This window comes from Oncorhynchus nerka, linkage group LG8, assembly GCF_034236695.1.
Source record: "Oncorhynchus nerka isolate Pitt River linkage group LG8, Oner_Uvic_2.0, whole genome shotgun sequence".
In the NCBI taxonomy this organism is placed as follows: Eukaryota; Metazoa; Chordata; class Actinopteri; order Salmoniformes; family Salmonidae; genus Oncorhynchus; species Oncorhynchus nerka.
Genome location: NC_088403.1, coordinates 72,071,346 through 72,094,936, shown reverse-complemented (window position 1 = coordinate 72,094,936; position 23,591 = coordinate 72,071,346). Strand labels below are relative to the sequence as shown.

The following is a 23,591-nucleotide window of genomic DNA, read 5'->3' as shown; positions in this document are numbered from 1 at the left end:
ACCAGTAATGGTAGTGTCTCTCTCTCTCCTCACTGTGACCAGTAATGGTAGTGTCTCTCTCTCTCCTCACTGTGACCAGTAATGGTAGTCTCTCTCCTCTGTCTCTCTCCTCTCTCTCTCTCTCTCTCACTGTGACCAGTAATGGTAGTGTCTCTCTCTCTCCTCACTGTGACCAGTAATGGTAGTGTCTCTCTCTCTCCTCACTGTGACCAGTAATGGTAGTGTCTCTCTCTCTCCTCACTGTGACCAGTAATGGTAGTGTCTCTCTCTCTCCTCACTGTGACCAGTAATGGTAGTCTCTCTCTCTCTCTCTCTCCTCACTGTGACCAGTAATGGTAGTGTCTCTCTCTCTCACTGTGACCAGTAATGGTAGTGTCTCTCTCTCTCCTCACTGTGACCAGTAATGGTAGTGTCTCTCTCTCTCCTCACTGTGACCAGTAATGGTAGTGTCTCTCTCTCTCTCCTCACTGTGACCAGTAATGGTAGTGTCTCTCTCTCCTCACTGTGACCAGTAATGGTAGTGTCTCTCTCTCTCTCTCTCCTCACTGTGACCAGTAATGGTAGTGTCTCTCTCTCTCCTCACTGTGACCAGTAATGGTAGTGTCTCTCTCTCTCCTCACTGTGACCAGTAATGGTAGTGTCTCTCTCTCTCTCCTCACTGTGACCAGTAATGGTAGTGTGTCTCTCTCTCTCCTCACTGTGACCAGTAATGGTAGTGTCTCTCTCTCTCTCTCCTCACTGTGACCAGTAATGGTAGTGTCTCTCTCTCTCTCTCCTCACTGTGACCAGTAATGGTAGTGTCTCTCTCTCTCTCTCTCCTCACTGTGACCAGTAATGGTAGTGTCTCTCTCTCTCCTCACTGTGACCAGTAATGGTAGTGTCTCTCTCTCTCCTCACTGTGACCAGTAATGGTAGTGTCTCTCTCTCTCTCTCTCTCCTCACTGTGACCAGTAATGGTAGTGTCTCTCTCTCTCTCTCCTCACTGTGACCAGTAATGGTAGTGTCTCTCTCTCTCTCTCTCCTCACTGTGACCAGTAATGGTAGTGTCTCTCTCTCTCTCTCCTCACTGTGACCAGTAATGGTAGTGTCTCTCTCTCTCTCCTCACTGTGACCAGTAATGGTAGTGTCTCTCTCTCTCTCTCCTCACTGTGACCAGTAATGGTAGTGTCTCTCTCTCTCTCTCCTCACTGTGACCAGTAATGGTAGTGTCTCTCTCTCTCTCTCTCCTCACTGTGACCAGTAATGGTAGTGTCTCTCTCTCTCTCCTCACTGTGACCAGTAATGGTAGTGTCTCTCTCTCTCCTCACTGTGACCAGTAATGGTAGTGTCTCTCTCTCTCTCCTCACTGTGACCAGTAATGGTAGTGTCTCTCTCTCTCTCCTCACTGTGACCAGTAATGGTAGTGTCTCTCTCTCTCCTCACTGTGACCAGTAATGGTAGTGTCTCTCTCTCTCTCCTCACTGTGACCAGTAATGGTAGTGTCTCTCTCTCTCTCTCCTCACTGTGACCAGTAATGGTAGTGTCTCTCTCTCTCTCTCCTCACTGTGACCAGTAATGGTAGTGTGTCTCTCTCTCTCCTCACTGTGACTGCGACCAGTAATGGTAGTGTCTCTCTCTCTCTAGTAATGGTAGTGTCTCCTCACTGTGACCAGTAATGGTAGTGTCTCTCTCTCTCTCTCTCCTCACTGTGACCAGTAATGGTAGTGTCTCTCTCTCTCCTCACTGTGACCAGTAATGGTAGTGTCTCTCTCTCTCCTCACCGTGACCAGTAATGGTAGTGTCTCTCTCTCTCTCCTCACTGTGACCAGTAATGGTAGTGTCTCTCTCTCCTCACTGTGACCAGTAATGGTAGTGTCTCCCTCTCTCTCTCCTCACCGTGACCAGTAATGGTAGTGTCTCTCTCTCTCTCTCCTCACTGTGACCAGTAATGGTAGTGTCTCTCTCACTGTGACCAGTAATGGTAGTGTCTCTCTCTCCTCACTGTGACCAGTAATGGTAGTGTCTCTCTCTCTCTCCTCACTGTGACCAGTAATGGTAGTGTCTCTCTCTCTCTCCTCACTGTGACCAGTAATGGTAGTGTCTCCTCTCTCTCTCCTCACTGTGACCAGTAATGGTAGTCTCTCTCTCTCTCTCCTCACTGTGACCAGTAATGGTAGTGTCTCTCTCTCTCTCTCCTCACTGTGACCAGTAATGGTAGTGTCTCTCTCTCTCCTCACTGTGACCAGTAATGGTAGTGTCTCTCTCTCTCTCCTCACTGTGACCAGTAATGGTAGTGTCTCTCTCTCTCCTCACTGTGACTAGTAATGGTAGTCTCTCTCTCTCTCTCACTCAGTAATGGTAGTGTCTCTCTCTCTCCTCACTGTGACCAGTAATGGTAGTGTCTCTCTCTCTCTCCTCACTGTGACTAGTAATGGTAGTCTCTCTCTCTCCTCACTGTGACCAGTAATGGTAGTGTCTCTCTCTCCTCACTGTGACCAGTAATGGTAGTGTCTCTCTCTCTCCTCACTGTGACCAGTAATGGTAGTGTCTCTCTCTCTCCTCACTGTGACCAGTAATGGTAGTGTCTCTCTCTCTCTCTCTCCTCACTGTGACCAGTAATGGTAGTGTCTCTCTCTCTCCTCACTGTGACCAGTAATGGTAGTGTCTCTCTCTCTCTCCTCACTGTGACCAGTAATGGTAGTGTCTCTCTCTCTCCTCACTGTGACCAGTAATGGTAGTGTCTCTCTCTCTCTCCTCACTGTGACCAGTAATGGTAGTGTCTCTCTCTCTCTCTCCTCACTGTGACCAGTAATGGTAGTGTCTCTCTCTCTCCTCACTGTGACCAGTAATGGTAGTGTCTCTCTCTCTCCTCACTGTGACCAGTAATGGTAGTCTCTCTCTCCTAGTGTGTCTCTCTCTCTCTCCTCACTGTGACCAGTAATGGTAGTGTCTCTCTCACTGTGACCTCTCTCCTCACTGTGACCAGTAATGGTAGTGTCTCTCTCTCTCTCCTCACCTGTGACCAGTAATGGTAGTGTCTCTCTCCTCACTGTGACCAGTAATGGTAGTGTCTCTCTCTCTCTCTCCTCACTGTGACCAGTAATGGTAGTGTCTCTCTCTCTCTCCTCATCTGTGACCAGTAATGGTAGTGTCTCTCTCTCCTCACTGTGACTAGTAATGGTAGTGTCTCTCTCTCTCCTCACTGTGACCAGTAATGGTAGTGTCTCTCTCTCTCCTCACTGTGACCAGTAATGGTAGTGTCTCTCTCTCTCTCCTCACTGTGACCAGTAATGGTAGTGTCTCTCCTCTCTCTCTCCTCACTGTGACCAGTAATGGTAGTGTCTCTCTCTCTCTCACTGTGACCAGTAATGGTAGTGTCTCTCTCTCTCCTCACTGTGACCAGTAATGGTAGTCTCTCTCTCTCTGACCTCTCCTCACTGTGACCAGTAATGGTAGTGTCTCTCTCTCTCCTCACTGTGACCAGTAATGGTAGTGTCTCTCTCTCTCCTCACTGTGACCAGTAATGGTAGTGTCTCTCTCTCTCTCTCCTCACTGTGACCAGTAATGGTAGTGTCTCTCTCTCTCTCCTCACTGTGACCAGTAATGGTAGTGTCTCTCTCTCTCCTCACTGTGACCAGTAATGGTAGTGTCTCTCTCTCTCTCTCTCTCCTCACTGTGACCAGTAATGGTAGTGTCTCTCTCTCTCCTCACTGTGACCAGTAATGGTAGTGTCTCTCTCTCTCCTCACTGTGACCAGTAATGGTAGTGTGACCAGTAAGTCTCTCTCTCTCTCCTCACTGTGACCAGTAATGGTAGTGTCTCTCTCTCTCCTCACTGTGACCAGTAATGGTAGTCTCTCTCTCTCTCTCTCCTCACTGTGACCAGTAATGGTAGTGTCTCTCTCTCTCCTCACTGTGACCAGTAATGGTAGTGTCTCTCTCTCCTCACTGTGACCAGTAATGGTAGTGTCTCTCTCTCTCCTCACTGTGACCAGTAATGGTAGTGTCTCTCTCTCTCCTCACTGTGACCAGTAATGGTAGTGTCTCTCTCTCTCTCCTCACTGTGACCAGTAATGGTAGTGTCTCTCTCTCTCCTCACTGTGACCAGTAATGGTAGTGTATCTCTCTCTCCTCACTGTGACCAGTAATGGTAGTGTCTCTCTCTCTCTCCTCACTGTGACCAGTAATGGTAGTGTCTCTCTCTCTCTCCTCACTGTGACCAGTAATGGTAGTGTCTCTCTCTCTCTCCTCACTGTGACCAGTAATGGTAGTGTCTCTCTCTCTCTCCTCACTGTGACCAGTAATGGTAGTGTCTCTCTCTCTCCTCACTGTGACCAGTAATGGTAGTGTCTCTCTCTCTCCTCACTGTGACCAGTAATGGTAGTGTCTCTCTCTCTCTCCTCACTGTGACCAGTAATGGTAGTGTCTCACTGTGACCAGTAATGGTAGTGTCTCTCTCTCTCCTCACTGTGACCAGTAATGGTAGTCTCTCTCTCTCCTCACTGTGACCAGTAATGGTAGTGTCTCTCTCTCTCCTCACTGTGACCAGTAATGGTAGTGTCTCTCTCTCTCCTCACTGTGACCAGTAATGGTAGTGTCTCTCTCTCTCCTCACTGTGACCAGTAATGGTAGTGTCTCTCTCTCTCTCTCTCCTCACTGTGACCAGTAATGGTAGTGTCTCTCTCTCTCTCTCTCCTCACTGTGACCAGTAATGGTAGTGTCTCTCTCTCTCTCCTCACTGTGACCAGTAATGGTAGTGTCTCTCTCTCCTCACTGTGACCAGTAATGGTAGTGTCTCTCTCTCTCTCCTCACTGTGACCAGTAATGGTAGTGTCTCTCTCTCTCTCTCTCCTCACTGTGACCAGTAATGGTAGTGTCTCTCTCTCCTCACTGTGACCAGTAATGGTAGTGTCTCTCTCTCTCCTCACTGTGACCAGTAATGGTAGTGTCTCTCTCTGTCTCTCTCTCTCCTCACTGTGACTAGTAATGGTAGTCTCTCTCTCTCTCTCTCTCTCCTCACTGTGACCAGTAATGGTAGTGTCTCTCTCTCTCTCTCTCTCTCCTCACTGTGACTAGTAATGGTAGTGTCTCTCTCTCTCTCTCTCCTCACTGTGACCAGTAATGGTAGTGTCTCTCTCTCTCTCTCTCTCTCCTCACTGTGACCAGTAATGGTAGTGTCTCTCTCTCTCTCTCCTCACTGTGACCAGTAATGGTAGTGTCTCTCTCTCTCCTCACTGTGACCAGTAATGGTAGTGTCTCTCTCTCTCTCTCCTCACTGTGACCAGTAATGGTAGTGTCTCTCTCTCTCTCACTGTGACCAGTAATGGTAGTGTCTCTCTCTCTCCTCACTGTGACCAGTAATGGTAGTGTCTCTCTCTCCTCACTGTGACCAGTAATGGTAGTGTCTCTCTCTCTCTCTCTCCTCACTGTGACCAGTAATGGTAGTGTCTCTCTCTCTCCTCACTGTGACCAGTAATGGTAGTGTCTCTCTCTCTCTCTCCTCACTGTGACCAGTAATGGTAGTGTCTCTCTCTCTCTCCTCACTGTGACCAGTAATGGTAGTGTCTCTCTCTCTCCTCACTGTGACCAGTAATGGTAGTGTCTCTCTCTCTCCTCACTGTGACCAGTAATGGTAGTGTCTCTCTCTCTCTCTCTCTCTCTCTCCTCACCGTGACCAGCAATGGTAGTGTCTCTCCTCACTGTGACCAGTAATGGTAGTGTCTCTCTTCTCTCCTCACTGTGACCAGTAATGGTAGTGTCTCTCTCCTCTCACTCTCTCTCTCCTCACTGTGACCAGTAATGGTAGTGTCTCTCTCTCTCTCCTCACTGTGACCAGTAATGGTAGTGTCTCTCTCTCTCTCCTCACTGTGACCAGTAATGGTAGTCTCTCTCTCTCTCTCTCCTCACCGTGACCAGCAATGGTAGTGTCTCTCCTCACTGTGACCAGTAATGGTAGTGTCTCTCCTCACTGTGACCAGTAATGGTAGTGTCTCTCTCTCTCTCTCCTCACTGTGACCAGTAATGGTAGTGTCTCTCTCTCTCCTCACTGTGACCAGTAATGGTAGTGTCTCTCTCTCTCCTCACTGTGACCAGTAATGGTAGTGTCTCTCTCTCTCTCCTCACTGTGACCAGTAATGGTAGTGTCTCTCTCTCTCTCTCTCTCTCTCTCTCCTCACTGTGACCAGTAATGGTAGTGTCTCTCTCTCTCTCTCTCTCTCCTCACTGTGACCAGTAATGGTAGTGTCTCTCTCTCTCCTCACTGTGACCAGTAATGGTAGTGTCTCTCTCTCTCTCTCTCTCCTCACTGTGACCAGTAATGGTAGTGTCTCTCTCTCTCTCTCTCACTGTGACCAGTAATGGTAGTGTCTCTCTCTCTCCTCACTGTGACCAGTAATGGTAGTGTCTCTCTCTCTCTCTCTCTCCTCACTGTGACCAGTAATGGTAGTGTCTCTCTCTCTCTCTCTCTCTCCTCACTGTGACCAGTAATGGTAGTGTCTCTCTCTCTCTCTCTCCTCACTGTGACCAGTAATGGTAGTGTCTCTCTCTCTCCTCACTGTGACCAGTAATGGTAGTGTCTCTCTCTCTCTCTCCTCACTGTGACCAGTAATGGTAGTGTCTCTCTCTCTCTCTCCTCACTGTGACCAGTAATGGTAGTGTCTCTCTCTCTCTCTCCTCACTGTGACCAGTAATGGTAGTGTCTCTCTCTCTCTCTCCTCACTGTGACCAGTAATGGTAGTGTCTCTCTCTCTCTCTCCTCACTGTGACCAGTAATGGTAGTGTCTCTCTCTCTCTCTCTCTCTCTCTCTCTCCACTGTGACCAGTAATGGTAGTGTCTCTCTCTCCTCACTGTGACCAGTAATGGTAGTGTCTCTCTCTCTCTCTCCTCACCGTGACCAGTAATGGTAGAGTGTGTCGTCCCTCTCTCAGACGGAGACAGAAGAGGGACCTCCCTGCGATGTTCAGTAGAGGGTAGACTCCAGAAACCTCCCCATACACCTTTACACGAAGGCCTCGCACCCTGCACACACACAGTTACACACACAGTTACACACACAGTTACACACACAGTTACACACACACACAGTTACACACACACACAGTTACACAATTCTCCATACATGTATGCCAGAAACCCTGACCTGTGCTGTATGAGTTCTGCAGCTTCTCTGACCCCCACAGCTCTCTTCAGGTTGACCCCTGCAGGGTTAAAGGTCATCTCTATGTCAGAGGTCAGGGGTAGGGGACAGCCAACCAGCTCCAGGTAGCCCCTCTCCTCCACTTCCTGGTCCTTCCCCAGTGCAGGCTGGGGGATGTAATTCCAGCAGGGGAAGAGAACCGGCAGGCCCAGCCAGAGAGGGGAGGGGCTCAGTAGCTAACCAATCAGAGAAAGAACGACAGGAGTGAATTCACGGCTGTCTTGTCTTCTCTTACACACATACAAACAGACAGACACTCTCACCTCACAGTGCACGGTCCCGGTGGCGTCCCTCACACGCCACGCTCCGTCACATGACCTCTCTGGGTCACACCCATCACTGAGACAGCCTATCAGCAACAGGCTGGCACGCGGCAAAGCCTTGTGATTGGGCAGAGCCTGCTCCGCCTCCCGGACCCATTCTCTGTGCTGAGCGGTGCTCCAGGTCAGGTTGCTACAGCAGGGTGTGCGTTGCCAGGTAACCAGCTCAGCTACGGAGATGAGCCTAACAACAAGAGGAGGTTAAGGTTGGGAGTGGTGTTGATGGTTTCTAAACCTCCCCAATGACAGGAGATGGCTTAGCAGTCAGACATCTTTGTCTTGTCCCATGTGTATATATCTTTTTCTTCGCATTCTTTTTAATATTTTTCCTAAACCTCAACTTCAAAATACTCTCCTGCAACCCGCCTCACCCAATGTGGTGGGGATCTGTTTATTTTTCTCCTAAAGTATTTCTATTTACCTCCGAACTGGAATACCTCAACTGAAGCTAGCCAGCTAACTAGCTACTAGCTACCAGCTATCAGTCAGCTAACCACTGCTAGCGGTCATCAGCTAACCTTTAGCTCGGAAAGCTCTCGCCAGTTCGTACAACGCGTTTCTAACCAGAGCATCCCGGACCTATTTCTCTCTCCATATCCCCCGGATTCCTACCGCAAACTCTGAACCTTTTCATTTGGATCATCACAGCTAGCTAACAGCAACCCGGGTTGACTACTCCTGGCTAACGTTTCCATCCCGGAGCTAGCACCAACTAGCCTGGGGCTAGCCCATGCTAGAACCATCTCCCGGCTCACTCCTGGGCTACAATATCCGGACCCCTTCTACTGCCGGTACGGGGCACGGAACCCCACCGATCCTCTACGACTGGAATAACGACATAATCTGCCCGAGGATTCCAACAGGCCCCTCAGGCGCGACGCCCGCTGAAGGCCCATTCTGCTAACCTGCTAGGCCTGCTAGCTACCTAGAGCTACTTGGAACTAATTCCACGACTGGTCTAACGACGTCACTGCACGAAGAGGCAAAAACAGACTTACCCCCATTGCAACGTCCCCTAAAGGATAACTTGCCTGCCACGGTCTGCTAACTGCTAGGTTGTTTAGCCCCTACCTACTAACTGTTAGCGTGTTAGCATCGGCCTGCTAACTGTCTGATTCGCTGTGTCCCCAGTCAGCCCAACCACTCACTGGACCCATATGTTCACTTGGCTACGCATGCCTCTCTCTAATATCAATATGCCTCATCCATTACTGTCCTGGTTAGTGATTACTGTCTTATTTCACTGTAGAGCCTCTAGCCCTGCTCAATATGCCTTAACCAACCATGTTGTTCCACCTCCTACATATGTGATGACATCATCTGGTTTAAACATCTCTAGAGACTATCTCTCTCTTCATTACTCAATGCCTAGGTTTACCTCCAACGTACTCACATCCTACCTTACCTTTGTCTGTACACTATGCCTTGAATCTATGCTATCGAGCTCAGAAACCTGCTCCCTGTTCCGAACGTGCTAAACGGCCAGTTCTTATAGCCTTTAGCCGTACCCTTATCCTACTTCTCCTCTGTTCCTCTGGTGATGTTGAGGGCTGCAGTGGAGCAGGTTGAGAGATTCAAGTTCCTTGGTGTCCACATCAGGGAAGAGGACACGACAAAACCTATTCCCCCTCAGGAGACTAAAAATATTTGGGTCCTCAAACGGTTCCTCGGCTGCACCATCGAGAGCATCAATGCCTGATATGGCAATTGCTCGGCCTCCGACCGTAAGGTGCTACAGAGGGTAGTGCGTACTGCCCAGTACATCACCGGGGCCAAGCTTCCTGCCACCCAGGACCTCTATACCAGGTGGTGTCAGAGGAAGGCCATAAAAATTGTCAAAGACTCCAACCACCCTAGTCGTAGACTGTTCTCTCTGTTACCACACTGCAAGCGGTACCGGAGCACCAAGTCTAGGTCCAAGAGGCTTCTAAACAGCTTCTACCCCCTCAAGCCATAAGACTCCTGAACAGCTAATCAAATGGCTACCCAGACTATTTGCATTGCCCCCCCCCTCCCCTCTTTACACCACTGCTACTCTCTGTTATTATCTATGCAGAGTCACTTCAATAACTCTACCTACATGTACATATTACCTCAACTAACCGGTGCCCCCACACATTGTACCGGTGCCCCCACACATTGTACCGGTGCCCCCACACATTGTACCGGTGCCCCCACACATTGTACCGGTGCCCCCACACATTGTACCGGTGCACCGGCATTTCACTGTGAGGTCTACTACACCTGTTGTATTCAGCATTTCACTGTAAGGTCTCCTACACCTGTTGTATTCAGCATTTCACTGTCAGGTCTACTACACCTGTTGTATTCAGCATTTCACTGTAAGGTCTACCTACACCTGTTGTATTCAGCATTTCACTGTAAGGTCTACTACACCTGTTGTATTCGGCATTTCACTGTAAGGTCTACTACACCTGTTGTATTCGGCATTTCACTGTAAGGTCTACTACACCTGTTGTATTCAGCATTTCACTGTAAGGTCTACCTACACCTGTTGTATTCAGCATTTCAATGTAAGGTCTACTACACCTGTTGTATTCAGCATTTCACTGTGAGGTCTACTACACCTGTTGTATTCAGCATTTCACTGTGAGGTCTACTACACCTGTTGTATTCAGCATTTCACTGTGAGGTCTACTACACCTGTTGTATTCAGCATTTCACTGTGAGGTCTACTACACCTGTTGTATTCAGCATTTCACTGTGAGGTCTACTACACCTGTTGTATTCAGCATTTCACTGTAAGGTCTACTACACCTGTTGTATTCAGCATTTCACTGTAAGGTATACTACACCTGTTGTATTCAGCATTTCACTGTGAGGACTACTACACCTGTTGTATTCAGCATTTCACTGTAAGGTCTACTACACCTGTTGTATTCAGCATTTCACTGTAAGGTCTACTACACCTGTTGTATTCAGCATTTCACTGTGAGGTCTACTACACCTGTTGTATTCAGCATTTCACTGTAAGGTCTACTACACCTGTTGTATTCAGCATTTCACTGTAAGGTCTACTACACCTGTTGTATTCAGCATTTCACTGTGAGGTCTACTACACCTGTTGTATTCAGCATTTCACTGTGAGGTCTACTACACCTGTTGTATTCAGCATTTCACTGTGAGGTCTACTACACCTGTTGTATTCAGCATTTCACTGTAAGGTCTACTACACCTGTTGTATTCAGCATTTCACTGTAAGGTATACTACACCTGTTGTATTCAGCATTTCACTGTGAGGACTACTACACCTGTTGTATTCAGCATTTCACTGTAAGGTCTACTACACCTGTTGTATTCAGCATTTCACTGTAAGGTCTACTACACCTGTTGTATTCAGCATTTCACTGTGAGGTCTACTACACCTGTTGTATTCAGCATTTCACTGTAAGGTCTACTACACCTGTTGTATTCAGCATTTCACTGTAAGGTCTACTACACCTGTTGTATTCAGCATTTCACTGTAAGGTCTACTACACCTGTTGTATTCAGAATTTCACTGTGAGGTCTACTACACCTGTTGTATTCAGCATTTCACTGTGAGGTCTACTACACCTGTTGTATTCAGCATTTCACTGTAAGGTCTACCTACACCTGTTGTATTCAGCATTTCACTGTGAGGTCTACTACACCTGTTGTATTCAGCATTTCACTGTGAGGTCTACTACACCTGTTGTATTCAGCATTTCACTGTGAGGTCTACTACACCTGTTGTATTCAGCATTTCACTGTAAGGTCTACTACACCTGTTGTATTCAGCATTTCACTGTAAGGTCTACTACACCTGTTGTATTCGGCATTTCACTGTAAGGTCTACTACACCTGTTGTATTCGGCATTTCACTGTAAGGTCTACTACACCTGTTGTATTCGGCATTTCACTGTAAGGTCTACCTACACCTGTTGTATTCAGCATTTCACTGTAAGGTCTACTACACCTGTTGTATTCAGCATTTCACTGTAAGGTCTACTACACCTGTTGTATTCAGCATTTCACTGTAAGGTCTACTACACCTGTTGTATTCAGCATTTCACTGTAAGGTCTACCTACACCTGTTGTATTCAGCATTTCACTGTAAGGTCTACTACACCTGTTGTATTCAGCATTTCACTGTAAGGTCTACTACACCTGTTGTATTCGGCATTTCACTGTAAGGTCTACTACACCTGTTGTATTCAGCATTTCACTGTAAGGTCTACTACACCTGTTGTATTCAGCATTTCACTGTAAGGTCTACTACACCTGTTGTATTCAGCATTTCACTGTAAGGTCTACTACACCTGTTGTATTCAGCATTTCACTGTAAGGTCTACTACACCTGTTGTATTCGGCATTTCACTGTAAGGTCTACTACACCTGTTGTATTCAGCATTTCACTGTAAGGTCTACTACACCTGTTGTATTCGGCATTTCACTGTAAGGTCTACTACACCTGTTGTATTCAGCATTTCACTGTAAGGTCTACTACACCTGTTGTATTCAGCATTTCACTGTAAGGTCTACTACACCTGTTGTATTCAGCATTTCACTGTAAGGTCTACTACACCTGTTGTATTCAGCATTTCACTGTAAGGTCTACCTACACCTGTTGTATTCAGCATTTCACTGTAAGGTCTACTACACCTGTTGTATTCAGAATTTCACTGTAAGGTCTACTACACCTGTTGTATTCAGCATTTCACTGTAAGGTCTACTACACCTGTTGTATTCAGCATTTCACTGTAAGGTCTACCTATACCTGTTGTATTCTGCGCATGTGACTAATACAATTTGATTTGCCTTAGACGGACCCTAAACTAAAGGACTCCAACCAGCTCTGATCCTGGTGACAAACCGAGTAAGCAGACTTTAGTTCAAGCCCAGCACTAGCACACTAATCACCTGGATCATTAATACCCCTTGGTTAATGTAATCAGTTGTGCTTGTGCAAGGCTGGAGCTAAAACGTGCACATTTTCGCCAGAGCCGGTAAACAACATCAACTGGTCACCTGTAACTGAGCGGCAGAGACCGGGCAGACGAGGAGCCCACCGCCCGTTCCACTCTCCGTATCATGGCTAGCGAGAGCTGTTCCGGGGAAACACTACCGGTGGTTGGACCGAGAACCGGGAACAGATTGTCCTTCACGAACACGAATAGCTCCTGCAGCCACTCCCGTTCCTATAAGAAAGGAGATATGAACGAAAGGTGTGGTGAATGAGTAAAAATACTGTATTTTGTTTGAATGTAGCTAGCTAACTATTGTAAAAAATAATAATAAACGAAAGTAGACAACGTAACTTACCACTTCACTCCTCTCCCTGAAGTTATCCATAAATGATTCCATTCTAGGTTCGTTTCGTTGATGCTGTTCTGAATCACTTCATATCTTCACCTTAACTACAAGTCACGTAACTATTAAACTCTTTGAATTTTGGTCAGATCTGATCGGACAGACATTTAATGCTACCGTTGTCAACCAGTTAGTAATAAACTATCACAGACTCGCACACACAAAAAAAAGTTCGAATCATCTGAATAACAATAACAGTAGAACTACGGCGTCCCCATTACGTTCATAACGCACGAAATCTGCCGCCCAGCAAACAGCGCTCGGTTAACGGGAGTTCTTCCGGACCAAATCCGGCCTGGAGGGAAGAACGCACACTGGCCAATCAGAAACGAGTCTCCGCCCATCTCAACCCTGTGGTCTCCGCCCCCTGTGTTCTAATGAACGTAATCAGCCAACGGGGGTCCGGGGGCGGGTCTTAGATCCATCCTGTTTTGATGCTCAGTCAACAATCCTCTCCGGAGAAGCACACAGCAGCAGCCACAACAACAAAAACAACCAGACTCATTCTTGCAAACTTCATCTGGCCGGTAAATGTAAGTAATGAAAGACATTGGACGTTAGTAGCAGTAACATATTTTAAATGTACATTGAAAGTTGTAGAAATGTTAGTTTCCCTGCAAAAAAACAAAAAAAAGGTAACGTTACTAAACTATATTCAGAGCGAGTCACTGTAAATGTTAGCCAGCTTGCTAAACTGGTGAAATGGCTAAATCTGGGTTGTTGTTTTTTTAAGATGTAAAATAACCTTGCTTTAGGATTACTCGTAACTATACTGTAAAATGTTTCACACTAGTTAATGTTAGCTCACTATGTATTCTGATGGCTAGCGTTAGCATCTTCAGCATAAATGCTAGCGCTGGGGGATGGGATGATATAGCATCGCGTTAGCGTCTTTAGCATAAATGCTAGCGCTGGAGGATGGAATGAGCTAGCAGCGCGTTAGCATCTTTAGCATAAATGCTAGCGCTGGGGGATGGGATGAGCTAGCAGCGCGTTAGGCGGGAAGCAAATGGTGGCCCCATTGTTCTCAACGAGCTAGCATGCTAGTTGGCTAACTAGGCTAACCGCACTGCAAACTATACAGTCTATGGCACCTGGTCTGCAATCCATCACATATACAAGCACAACATTAGTTGCCGTTACAATAGTTAGCTAGCTAACTATCCATTTGTACTTTTTTGACGTTTTATCCGACGTGGGGCCTAGCTAGTTAGCCACTTTAGCTAGATGAATTTGCAAAAAAATATATATATTGTGGTAAATGTATATTTTTTCCGGTGTTTCAGTCAGTCGTGTCGCCATGGTGAAAGGGGACGTTAACAAGCCAAAGGGCAAGACGTCAGCCTACGCCTTCTTCGTCCAGACCTGCCGGGAGGAACACAAGAGGAAACACCCCGAACAGTCGGTCAACTTCGCCGAGTTCTCCAAGCAGTGTTCAGAGAGATGGAGGGTACATATTAATACACACATCACAGGGTGTTATACCACGGTGTCTGTTATAACGGTGTCTGTTATAACGGTGTTATACCACGGTGTCTGTTATAACAGTGTTATACCACTGTGATGCGTATATATATATATATATATATATATATATATATACATACACACACAAACAAGGTGCTACAACAAGTGTATGTGATAAAGATGTTATAATGTAGTGTGTTTTATAACTGTGTGTAGGGTCTGACTGCGAATGATAAGCGTCGTTTTGAGGACATGGCGAAGAACGACAAGGTGCGTTATGAGAGGGACATGAGGGGGTACGTCCCCCCCAAGGGGATGGCCAAGAGCGGTAGGAGGAAGAAGGACCCCAACGCTCCAAAACGACCCCCGTGAGTCACACACACTCTGCTGTACACACTGACTGGGGTGTGTACACTTCATTTCCAAAAGTATGTGGACACCTGCTAATTCAACATCTCATTCCAAAATGAATTTGGAGCCCCCCCCTCACCTTCTTTGCTGCTATAACAGCCTCCACTCTTCTGGGAAGGCTTTCCACTAGATGTAGGAACATTGCTGCTATAACAGCCTCCACTCTTCTGGGAAGGCTTTCCACTAGATGTTGGAACATTGCTGCTATAACAGCCTCCACTCTTCTGGGAAGGCTTTCCACTAGATGTTGGAACATTGCTGAACATCTGGGAAGGCTGCTATAACAGCCTCCACTCTTCTGGGAAGGCTTTCCACTAGATGTTGTAACATTGAACTGCTATAACAGCCTCCACTCTTCTGGGAAGGCTTTCCACTAGATGTAGGAACATTGCTGCTATAACAGCCTCCACTCTTCTGGGAAGGCTTTCCACTAGATGTAGGAACATTGCTGCTATGACAGCCTCCACTCTTCTGGGAAGGCTTTCCACTAGATGTTGTAACATTGCTGCTATAACAGCCTCCACTCTTCTGGGAAGGCTTTCCACTAGATGTAGGAACATTGCTGCTATGACAGCCTCCACTCTTCTGGGAAGGCTTTCCACTAGATGTTGGAACATTGCTGCTATAACAGCCTCCACTCTTCTGGGAAGGCTTTCCACTAGATGTTGGAACATTACTGCTATAACAGCCTCCACTCTTCTGGGAAGGCTTTCCACTAGATGTTGGAACATTGCTGCTATAACAGCCTCCACTCTTCTGGGAAGGCTTTCCACTAGATGTTGGAACATTACTGCTATAACAGCCTCCACTCTTCTGGGAAGGCTTTCCACTAGATGTTGGAACATTGCTGCTATAACAGCCTCCACTCTTCTGGGAAGGCTTTCCACTAGATGTTGGAACATTACTGCTATAACAGCCTCCACTCTTCTGGGAAGGCTTTCCTCTAGATGTTGGAACATTGCTGCTATAACAGCCAGGTGGTGATTCATCACTCCAGAGAACGCGTTTCCACAGCTCCAGTCCAATGGCGGTGAGCTTTACACCACTCCAGCCAACGCTTGGCATTGCACATGGTGATGTTAGGCTTGATTCCATTTCATGAAGTTCCCGACAAACAGTTATTGTGCTGACGTTGCTTCAGGAGGCAGTTTGGAACTCGGTGGTGAGTGTTGCAACCAGGAGGTTTTACACTCTGCGTTCCTGTTCTGGGAGATTGTGTGGCCTACCACTTTGCAGTGGAGCCGTTGTTGCTCCTAGACGTTTCCTCTTCACAATAACAGCAATTACAGTTGACCAGTTGGTAAAAAATCTGTCGTTCTGCCCCTGAACAAGGCAGTTAACCCACTGTTCCCCGGGAGGCCGTCATTGAAAATAAGAATTTGTTCTTAACTGACTAGTTAAATTAAGGTTAAATAAAAAGTTGACATCTACTGCCAATGTTTGTGTATGGAGATTGCATGGCCTGTGTGCTCGGTGTTATACACCTGTCAGCAACGGGTGAGGCTGAAATGGCTGAATCCACTAATTTGAAGGGGTGTCCACATACTTTCGAGAGTATTTTAAACGTGTATCAAATACAATACAATTCTTCCTCTCCCTCCCTCAGGTCTTCTCTCTAACCCTCTTCCTCTCCCTCCCCCAGGTCTTCTCTCTAACCCTCTTCCTCTCCCTCCCCCAGGTCTTCTCTCTAACCCTCTTCCTTCCTCTCCCTCCCCCAGGTCTCTCTAACCCTCTCTCTCTCTCCCCCAGGTCTTCTCTCTAACCCTCTTCCTCTCTCCCCCAGGTCTTCTCTCTAACCCTCTTCCTTCCTCTCCCTCCCCCAGGTCTTCTCTCTAACCCTCTTCCTCTCTCCCCCAGGTCTTCTCTCTAACCTCTCTTCCTCCCCCAGGTCTTCTCTCTAACCCTTCCTTCCTCCCCCAGGTCTTCTCTCTAACCCTCTCCTTCTCTCCCCAGGTCTTCTCTCTAACCCTCTTCCTCTCCCTCCCTCAGGTCTTCTCTCTAACCCTCTTCCTCCCTCCCCCAGGTCTTCTCTCTAACCCTCTTCCTCTCTCTCCCTTAGGTCTTCTCTCTAACCCTCTTCCTTCCTCTCCCTCCCCCAGGTCTTCTCTCTAACCCTCTTCCTTCCTCTCCCTCCCCCAGGTCTTCTCTCTAACCCTCTTCCTCTCTCTCCCCCAGGTCTTTTCTCTAACCCTCTTCCTCTCCCTCCCCCAGGTCTTCTCTCTAACCCTCTTCCTCTCTCTCCCTCAGGTCTTCTCTCTAACCCTCTTCCTCCCTCAGGTCTTCTCTCTAACCCTCTTCCTTCCTCCCCCAGGTCTTCTCTCTAACCCTCTTCCTCCCCCAGGTCTTCTCTCTAACCCTCTTCCTCCCTCAGGTCTTCTCTCTAACCCTCTTCCTTCCTCCCCAGGTCTTCTCTCTAACCCTCTTCCTCTCCCTCCCCCAGGTCTTCTCTCTAACCCTCTTCCTCTCTCTCCCTCAGGTCTTCTCTCTAACCCTCTTCCTCCCTCAGGTCTTCTCTCTAACCCTCTTCCTCTCCCTCCCCCAGGTCTTCTCTCTAACCCTCTTCCTCTCTCTCCCTCAGGTCTTCTCTCTAACCCTCTTCCTCCCTCAGGTCTTCTCTCTAACCCTCTTCCTCCCTCAGGTCTTCTCTCTAACCCTCTTCCTTCCTCCCCCAGGTCTGCTTTCTTTGTGTTCTCTGCAGAGTTCCGTCCTACGATCAAACAGGAGTTCCCAGGTACACTGATGATATTGTTACTAACAAATCTGTTTGTTCTTTGTTGTGGTGTTGTTATGGGGTGTTGTTGTGGGGGTCGGTGTCGTTGTGGTGGGGGGGGTGTTGTTGTGGGGGTCGGTTGTGGTGGGGGGTTGTTATGGTGGGGGGGTTGTTGTGGTGGGGGTCGGTTGTGGTGGGGGGTTGTTATGGGGTGTTGTGGTGGGGGGTTGTTATGGGGGGTTGTTGTGGTGTAGTGTATAGATATATAATGTATGTATTATTGTCGCCAGGCTGTTCTATATGAGGTAGTATATATATATATATAATGTATGTATATGAGGTAGTATATATATATATATAATGTATGTATATGAGGTAGTATATATATATATATAATGTATATATATGAGGTAGTATATATATATATATATAATGTATGTATATGAGGTAGTATATATATATATATATAATGTATGTATATGAGGTAGTATATATATATATATATAATGTATGTATATGAGGTAGTATATATATATATATATAATGTATGTATATGAGGTAGTATATATATATATATAATGTATGTATATGAGGTAGTATATATATATATATAATGTATATATATGAGGTAGTATATATATATATATAATGTATATATATGAGGTAGTATATATATAATGTATGTATATGAGGTAGTATATATATATATAATGTATGTATATGAGGTAGTATATATATAATGTATGTATAGGAGGTAGTATATATATATATAATGTATGTATATGAGGTAGTATATATATATAATGTATGTATATGAGGTAGTATATATATAATGTATGTATATGAGGTAGTATATATATATAATGTATGTATATGAGGTAGTATATATATATATATGATGTATTTATATGAGGTAGTATATATAATGTATATATTATCGTCTCCAGGCTGTTCTATAGGAGAGACAGCTAAGAAGCTGGGGATCATGTGGGGTCAACAGACTCCAACCCAGAAACAGCCGTTTGAAGAGAAGGCTCTCCGACTGAGGGAGAAATACGACAAGGTACTCTACGTTACTACGGTTACTCACAGAATGAGCGTCCCCAGTCAACTGAACAGTGGACTGGGGTTTATCTGTAAGAGCAAAGCAGGAAGTGTACCCAGCAATATAGACGTTAGTTGTACGGTAATTGTGCCAGACCACGAGAACATGCATTCCTTCACCACAGCTGGGACCTGCTAGTTAGGGGACCCGCTAGAGAACCTCTCGCTGTCTGTGTCTGTCTCTCTCTCTCTGTGTCTCTCTCTCGCTGTCTGTGTCTCTCTCTCTCGCTGTCTGTGTGTGTCTCTCTCTCTGTCTCACTCTCTCTCTGTGTGTCTCTGTCTCACTCTCTCTCTGTGTGTCTCTCTCTGTCTCTCTCTCTCTGTCTCTCTCTGTCTCTTTCTCTGTCTCACTCTCTGTGTGTCTCTCTCTCTGTGTCTCTCTCTCTCGCTGTCTGTGTCTCTCTCTCGCTGTCTGTGTCTCTCTCTCTCGCTGTCTGTGTGTGTCTCTCTCTCTGTCTCACTCTCTCTCTGTGTGTCTCTGTCTCACTCTCTCTCTGTGTGTCTCTGTCTCACTCTCTCTCTGTGTGTCTCTCTCTGTCTCTCTCTCTGTCTCTCTCTCTAGGATATGGCTGCATACCGGTCCGGTGCGAACGTTAAGCGGGCCCCGATGCGACCCGGTCCCGGGGGCTCGTCTGGTATAATGCCCCACGCCGCGGCCGGTGGCGGAGATGACGATGATGACGACGACGATGACCTGGAAGATGATGACGATGAAGAGGACGATGATGATGACGAGTAGAGCTGTTAGTGTTGTGTTCCCGCCTGTTGGAGCAGTATGTGTGTTTTACCTCGCCCCCTAAACTCCGCCCACCCGGGGTCACGGCAAGCTAAAACACACCCAGTTCCAGAGGAGGAATCTGATTGGTTGAAAGGTGTGTGTGTGTGTGTGTGTGCCTGTCAGTGACCCTGGAGGACTGGCCCTAGGTCAGGGGTCAAAGGTTAGTTAGAGCCGGGCTGGACCAGACACAACCCGTAGGGGACTTATATTATCACGCGTAAAATGATTACTCATCATCTTAAACATCTGTAACCCTGGTAACCGTTGCTGTGGGCCAACATGTCCAATAGCAGAGCTCTGTATCTTCAGGAGGATGCTGCTGTTCCCAGGGTTGTGTGGTGTCCAGGCTCTTCAATATTATCACTTTGTTGTAACTGTTTTTTAAAACACACTGTTCTGTTTTATTTTTTTAATTGAAACCATATGTAGAAACTGGCTTTTATAATACCATTTTTATGATTCTGAAAATGAACAATGTTTTATCTGTGTATTCTGTTGTACACAATCTGACGTGGTATTTATTCTAATGAGACCGACCAGGTGAATCCAGGTGAAAACTATGATCCCTTATTGATGTCACCTGTTAAATCCACTTCTATCAGTGTAGATGAAGGGGAGGAGACATGTAGATGAAGGGGAGGAGACATGTAGATGAAGGGGAGGAGACATGTAGATGAAGGGGAGGAGACATGTAGATGAAGGGGAGGAGACATGTAGATGAAGGGGAGGAGACAAAGAAGGATTTTTAAGCCTTGAGACAATTGAGACATGGATTGTATATGTGTGTGTCATTCAGAGGGTGAACGGGTAAGACAAAATATTTAAGCCCCTTTGAATGGGGTATGGTAGTAGGTGCCAGGCTCACCAGTTTGAATGGGGTCTGGTAGTAGGTGCCAGGCTCACCAGTTTGAATGGGGTATGGTAGTAGGTGCCAGGCTCACCAGTTTGAATGGGGTCTGGTAGTAGGTGCCAGGTCCACCAGTTTTAATGGGGTATGGTAGTAGGTGCCAGGCTCACCAGTTTGAATGGGGTCTGGTAGTAGGTGCCAGGTCCACCAGTTTTAATGGGGTATGGTAGTAGGTGCCAGGTCCACCAGTTTTAATGGGGTATGGTAGTAGGTGCCAGCGTAGCCTGGTGGTTAGAGCGTTGGACTAGTAACCAGAAGGTTGCAAGTTCAAACCCCTGAGCTGACAAGGTACAAATCTGTTGTTCTGCCCCTGAACAGGGACCCACTGTTCCCCGGGAGGCCGTCATTGAAAATAAGAATTTGTTCTTAACTGACAAATAAAGGTAAAATAAATAAACAGGTGCCAGGCTCACCAGTTTGAATGGGGTCTGGTAGTAGGTGCCAGGTCCACCAGTTTGAATGGGGTATGGTAGTAGGTGCCAGGCTCACCAGTTTGAATGGGGTATGGTAGTAGGTGCCAGGTCCACCAGTTTGAACGGGGTATGGTAGTAGGTGCCAGGCTCACCAGTTTGAATGGGGTCTGGTAGTAGGTGCCAGGTCCACTGGTTGAGTGTCAAGAACTGCAACGCTGCTGGGTTTTATTCACACAACAGTTTCCCCATTTGTATCAAGAACGGTCCACCACCCAAAGGACATCCAGCCAATTTGAAGCAACTGTAGGAAGCATTGGAGTCAACATGGGCCAGCATCCCTGTGGAACGATCATAGCTTTGGACACCTTGTAGAGTCCATGTCCATGAATTGAGGCTGTTCTGAGGTGCACCTCAATATTAGGAAGGTGTTTTGTACACTCAGATGAAATAGGTCTAACATCATTCAGCTGAGGGTTATCAATACCACAGATGGGTAAGGATTACGATACAATCTTTAATACAGTCCAACAGGAGCAGTAGGTTGAGGGTGTAAAATGTTTTATTAAATACACTAGAAACATCAGAATGGACATACAGGCTTTGCCCTCCCTGGCCACCAGGGAGCGCCACACCCACCTACCAGTAGAATACAAACGTTATCAAAATACAGTACAGAGATCCTCAAAACACTCACTGACCATATATGCTACGACCGCTAATAACCTGCCTACGGCGCTCCTTAGGGCCCTTGTAACCAGTTATAACCATAGCTCAGTGGCTATAACCATGGCTCAGTGGCTATAACCAGTTATAACCATAGCTCAGTGGCTATAACCAGTTATAACCATAGCTCAGTGGCTATAACCAGTTATAACCATAGCTCAGTGGCTATAACCATGGCTCAGTGGCTATAACCAGTTATAACCATAGCTCAGTGGCTATAACCAGTTATAACCATAGCTCAGTGGCTATAACCATGGCTCAGTGGCTATAACCAGTTATAACCATAGCTCAGTGGCTATAACCAGTTATAACCATAGCTCAGTGGCTATAACCAGTTATAACCATAGCTCAGTGGCTATAACCAGTTATAACCATAGCTCAGTGGCTATAACCATAGCTCAGTGGCTATAACCAGTTATAACCATGGCTGTGGCTATAACCAGTTATAACCATAGCTCAGTGGCTATAACCAGTTATAACCATAGCTCAGTGGCTATAACCAGTTATAACCATAGCTCAGTGGCTATAACCAGTTATAACCATAGCTCAGTGGCTATAACCTCTGAAGAGTACTATATTGCTTGTTTGTCAGGTGTTTTATTACTCAAAAATAATATATTTATAATCCAATAACTTAGTCATGCACTAACTAAATGGATGTTATTGATGATCTACCAGGGGATCGATCAATGGATATGTAGGATATCGATAGTTGGACCCAGAAAAATGTAATGATGTTTTCCAACCAGACAGATCTTCGGTAATCAAATCATCACAAATGAAAACCACACGTCATGACTTAAGTAATCAAATCATCACAAATGAAAACCACACGTCATGACTTAAGTAATCAAATCATTACATTGATAATAAAAAAACAGCCACAGAAACTATTTAATAAATCACCACGATTGATCCTTTTGGGAATAAAAAAATGTTTTTGTATACCGTGAGCCACCGGTCCGATTGGTGGCCGTACTGTGTAACTACGGCAACTGTGGAGATTAATGGTTCGTCCTTTTCCACAACAGACTGGATGTGGAGAATTGAAATAACTAATATCAGTAATATCATGGTTGAGTTCAGTCAGAAAAACCTTATTAATTGTTGACCTCATAAGGTTTCTCTGAGATTGTCCTTTCAGAATGACATCCCTGATAAACACTATTCAGAGTCCCTGATAACACTGTTCAGAGTCCCTGATAACACTATTCAGAGTCCCTGATAACACTGTTCAGAGTCCCTGATAACACTGTTCAGAGTCCCTGATAACACTGTTCAGAGTCCCTGATAACACTATTCAGAGTCCCTGATAACACTGTTCAGAGTCCCTGATAACACTGTTCAGAGTCCCTGATAACACTGTTCAGAGTCCCTGATAACACTGTTCAGAGTCCCTGATAACACTATTCAGAATGACATCCCTGATAACACTGTTCAGAGTCCCTGATAACACTATTCAGAATGACAGAGCTCTCGCACACAGGACACAGAACTTTAACGTAGCAACGTAGACAAGTTTATTCCAGAGAAAATCCTCTGGTTAGACCCGTCCTGACCACTAGACCCGTCCTGACCACTAGACCCGTCCTGACTACTAGACCCGTCCTGACCACTAGACCCTTCCTGACCACTAGACCCGTCCTGACCACTAGACCCGTCCTGACTACTAGACCCGTCCTGACCACTAGACCCGTCCTGACCACTAGACCCGTCCTGACCACTAGACCCGTCCTGACCACTAGACCCGTCCTGACCACTAGACCCGTCCTCTGACTATTGACTAGTTAAGTTAGTTGGGGAATGGGGGCTAGTTAAGTTCTGTGTGTTGTGGGCAGAGCTTATTGCACTCACAGTGACTCCTTCAGTCTCCTGGTTATCAATAACGCTGGTTATCAATAACGCTGGTTCAATTCAAACACAGTCTCTCAAACAAGGACACATGGGCTACAAACTGGTATCAACTCAACGTTTTCCTTGTTTTCTATTAAACTGATGAGGAAGGTGATAGAGACTAGAAATTATCACGATCAAGTTTTTCTTCTCAACATTTTTTTTCTGTTTCAGTGCAAGTCAGATATTTTCCCATGATGCCTTTTGGCTTTGTTGCGGCAGCAACCTTTGACCTTTGCCAAACCCTGAGGATCAAAAAACGACCCGAGCGACAACCGACACAACACCCCCATCCATCCTCTCTCAATTACATCCCCTCTGTGACTTCTACCACCATTA

The 23,591-nt window shown here is 46.4% G+C and overlaps 2 protein-coding genes across 2 annotated transcripts in view; one reads left to right on the top strand and one right to left on the bottom strand.

Moving 5' to 3' along the window:
• The window catches only part of LOC135572738 (CST complex subunit CTC1-like), a 79,692-nt gene extending 66,563 nt beyond the window's left edge, over positions 1 to 13,129 (bottom strand). The window contains 5 exon segments of the mRNA XM_065021174.1: positions 6,867 to 6,996; positions 7,118 to 7,350; positions 7,438 to 7,678; positions 12,505 to 12,674; positions 12,799 to 13,129. Coding sequence (XP_064877246.1) covers positions 6,867 to 6,996; positions 7,118 to 7,350; positions 7,438 to 7,678; positions 12,505 to 12,674; positions 12,799 to 12,840 — 816 coding nt within the window. The 5' untranslated portion in view covers positions 12,841 to 13,129.
• Positions 13,130 to 13,294: 165 nt separating this feature from the next.
• On the top strand, positions 13,295 to 19,806 carry LOC115126082 (high mobility group protein B2-like). The gene is made up of 6 exons (XM_065022050.1): positions 13,295 to 13,379; positions 14,133 to 14,296; positions 14,530 to 14,681; positions 17,397 to 17,455; positions 18,382 to 18,497; positions 19,101 to 19,806. Exons 2-6 carry the CDS (start codon positions 14,147 to 14,149, stop codon positions 19,275 to 19,277), a joined length of 654 nt encoding a protein of 217 aa, XP_064878122.1. The 5' UTR covers positions 13,295 to 13,379; positions 14,133 to 14,146; the 3' UTR covers positions 19,278 to 19,806.
• Positions 19,807 to 23,591: the final 3,785 nt, after the last annotated feature.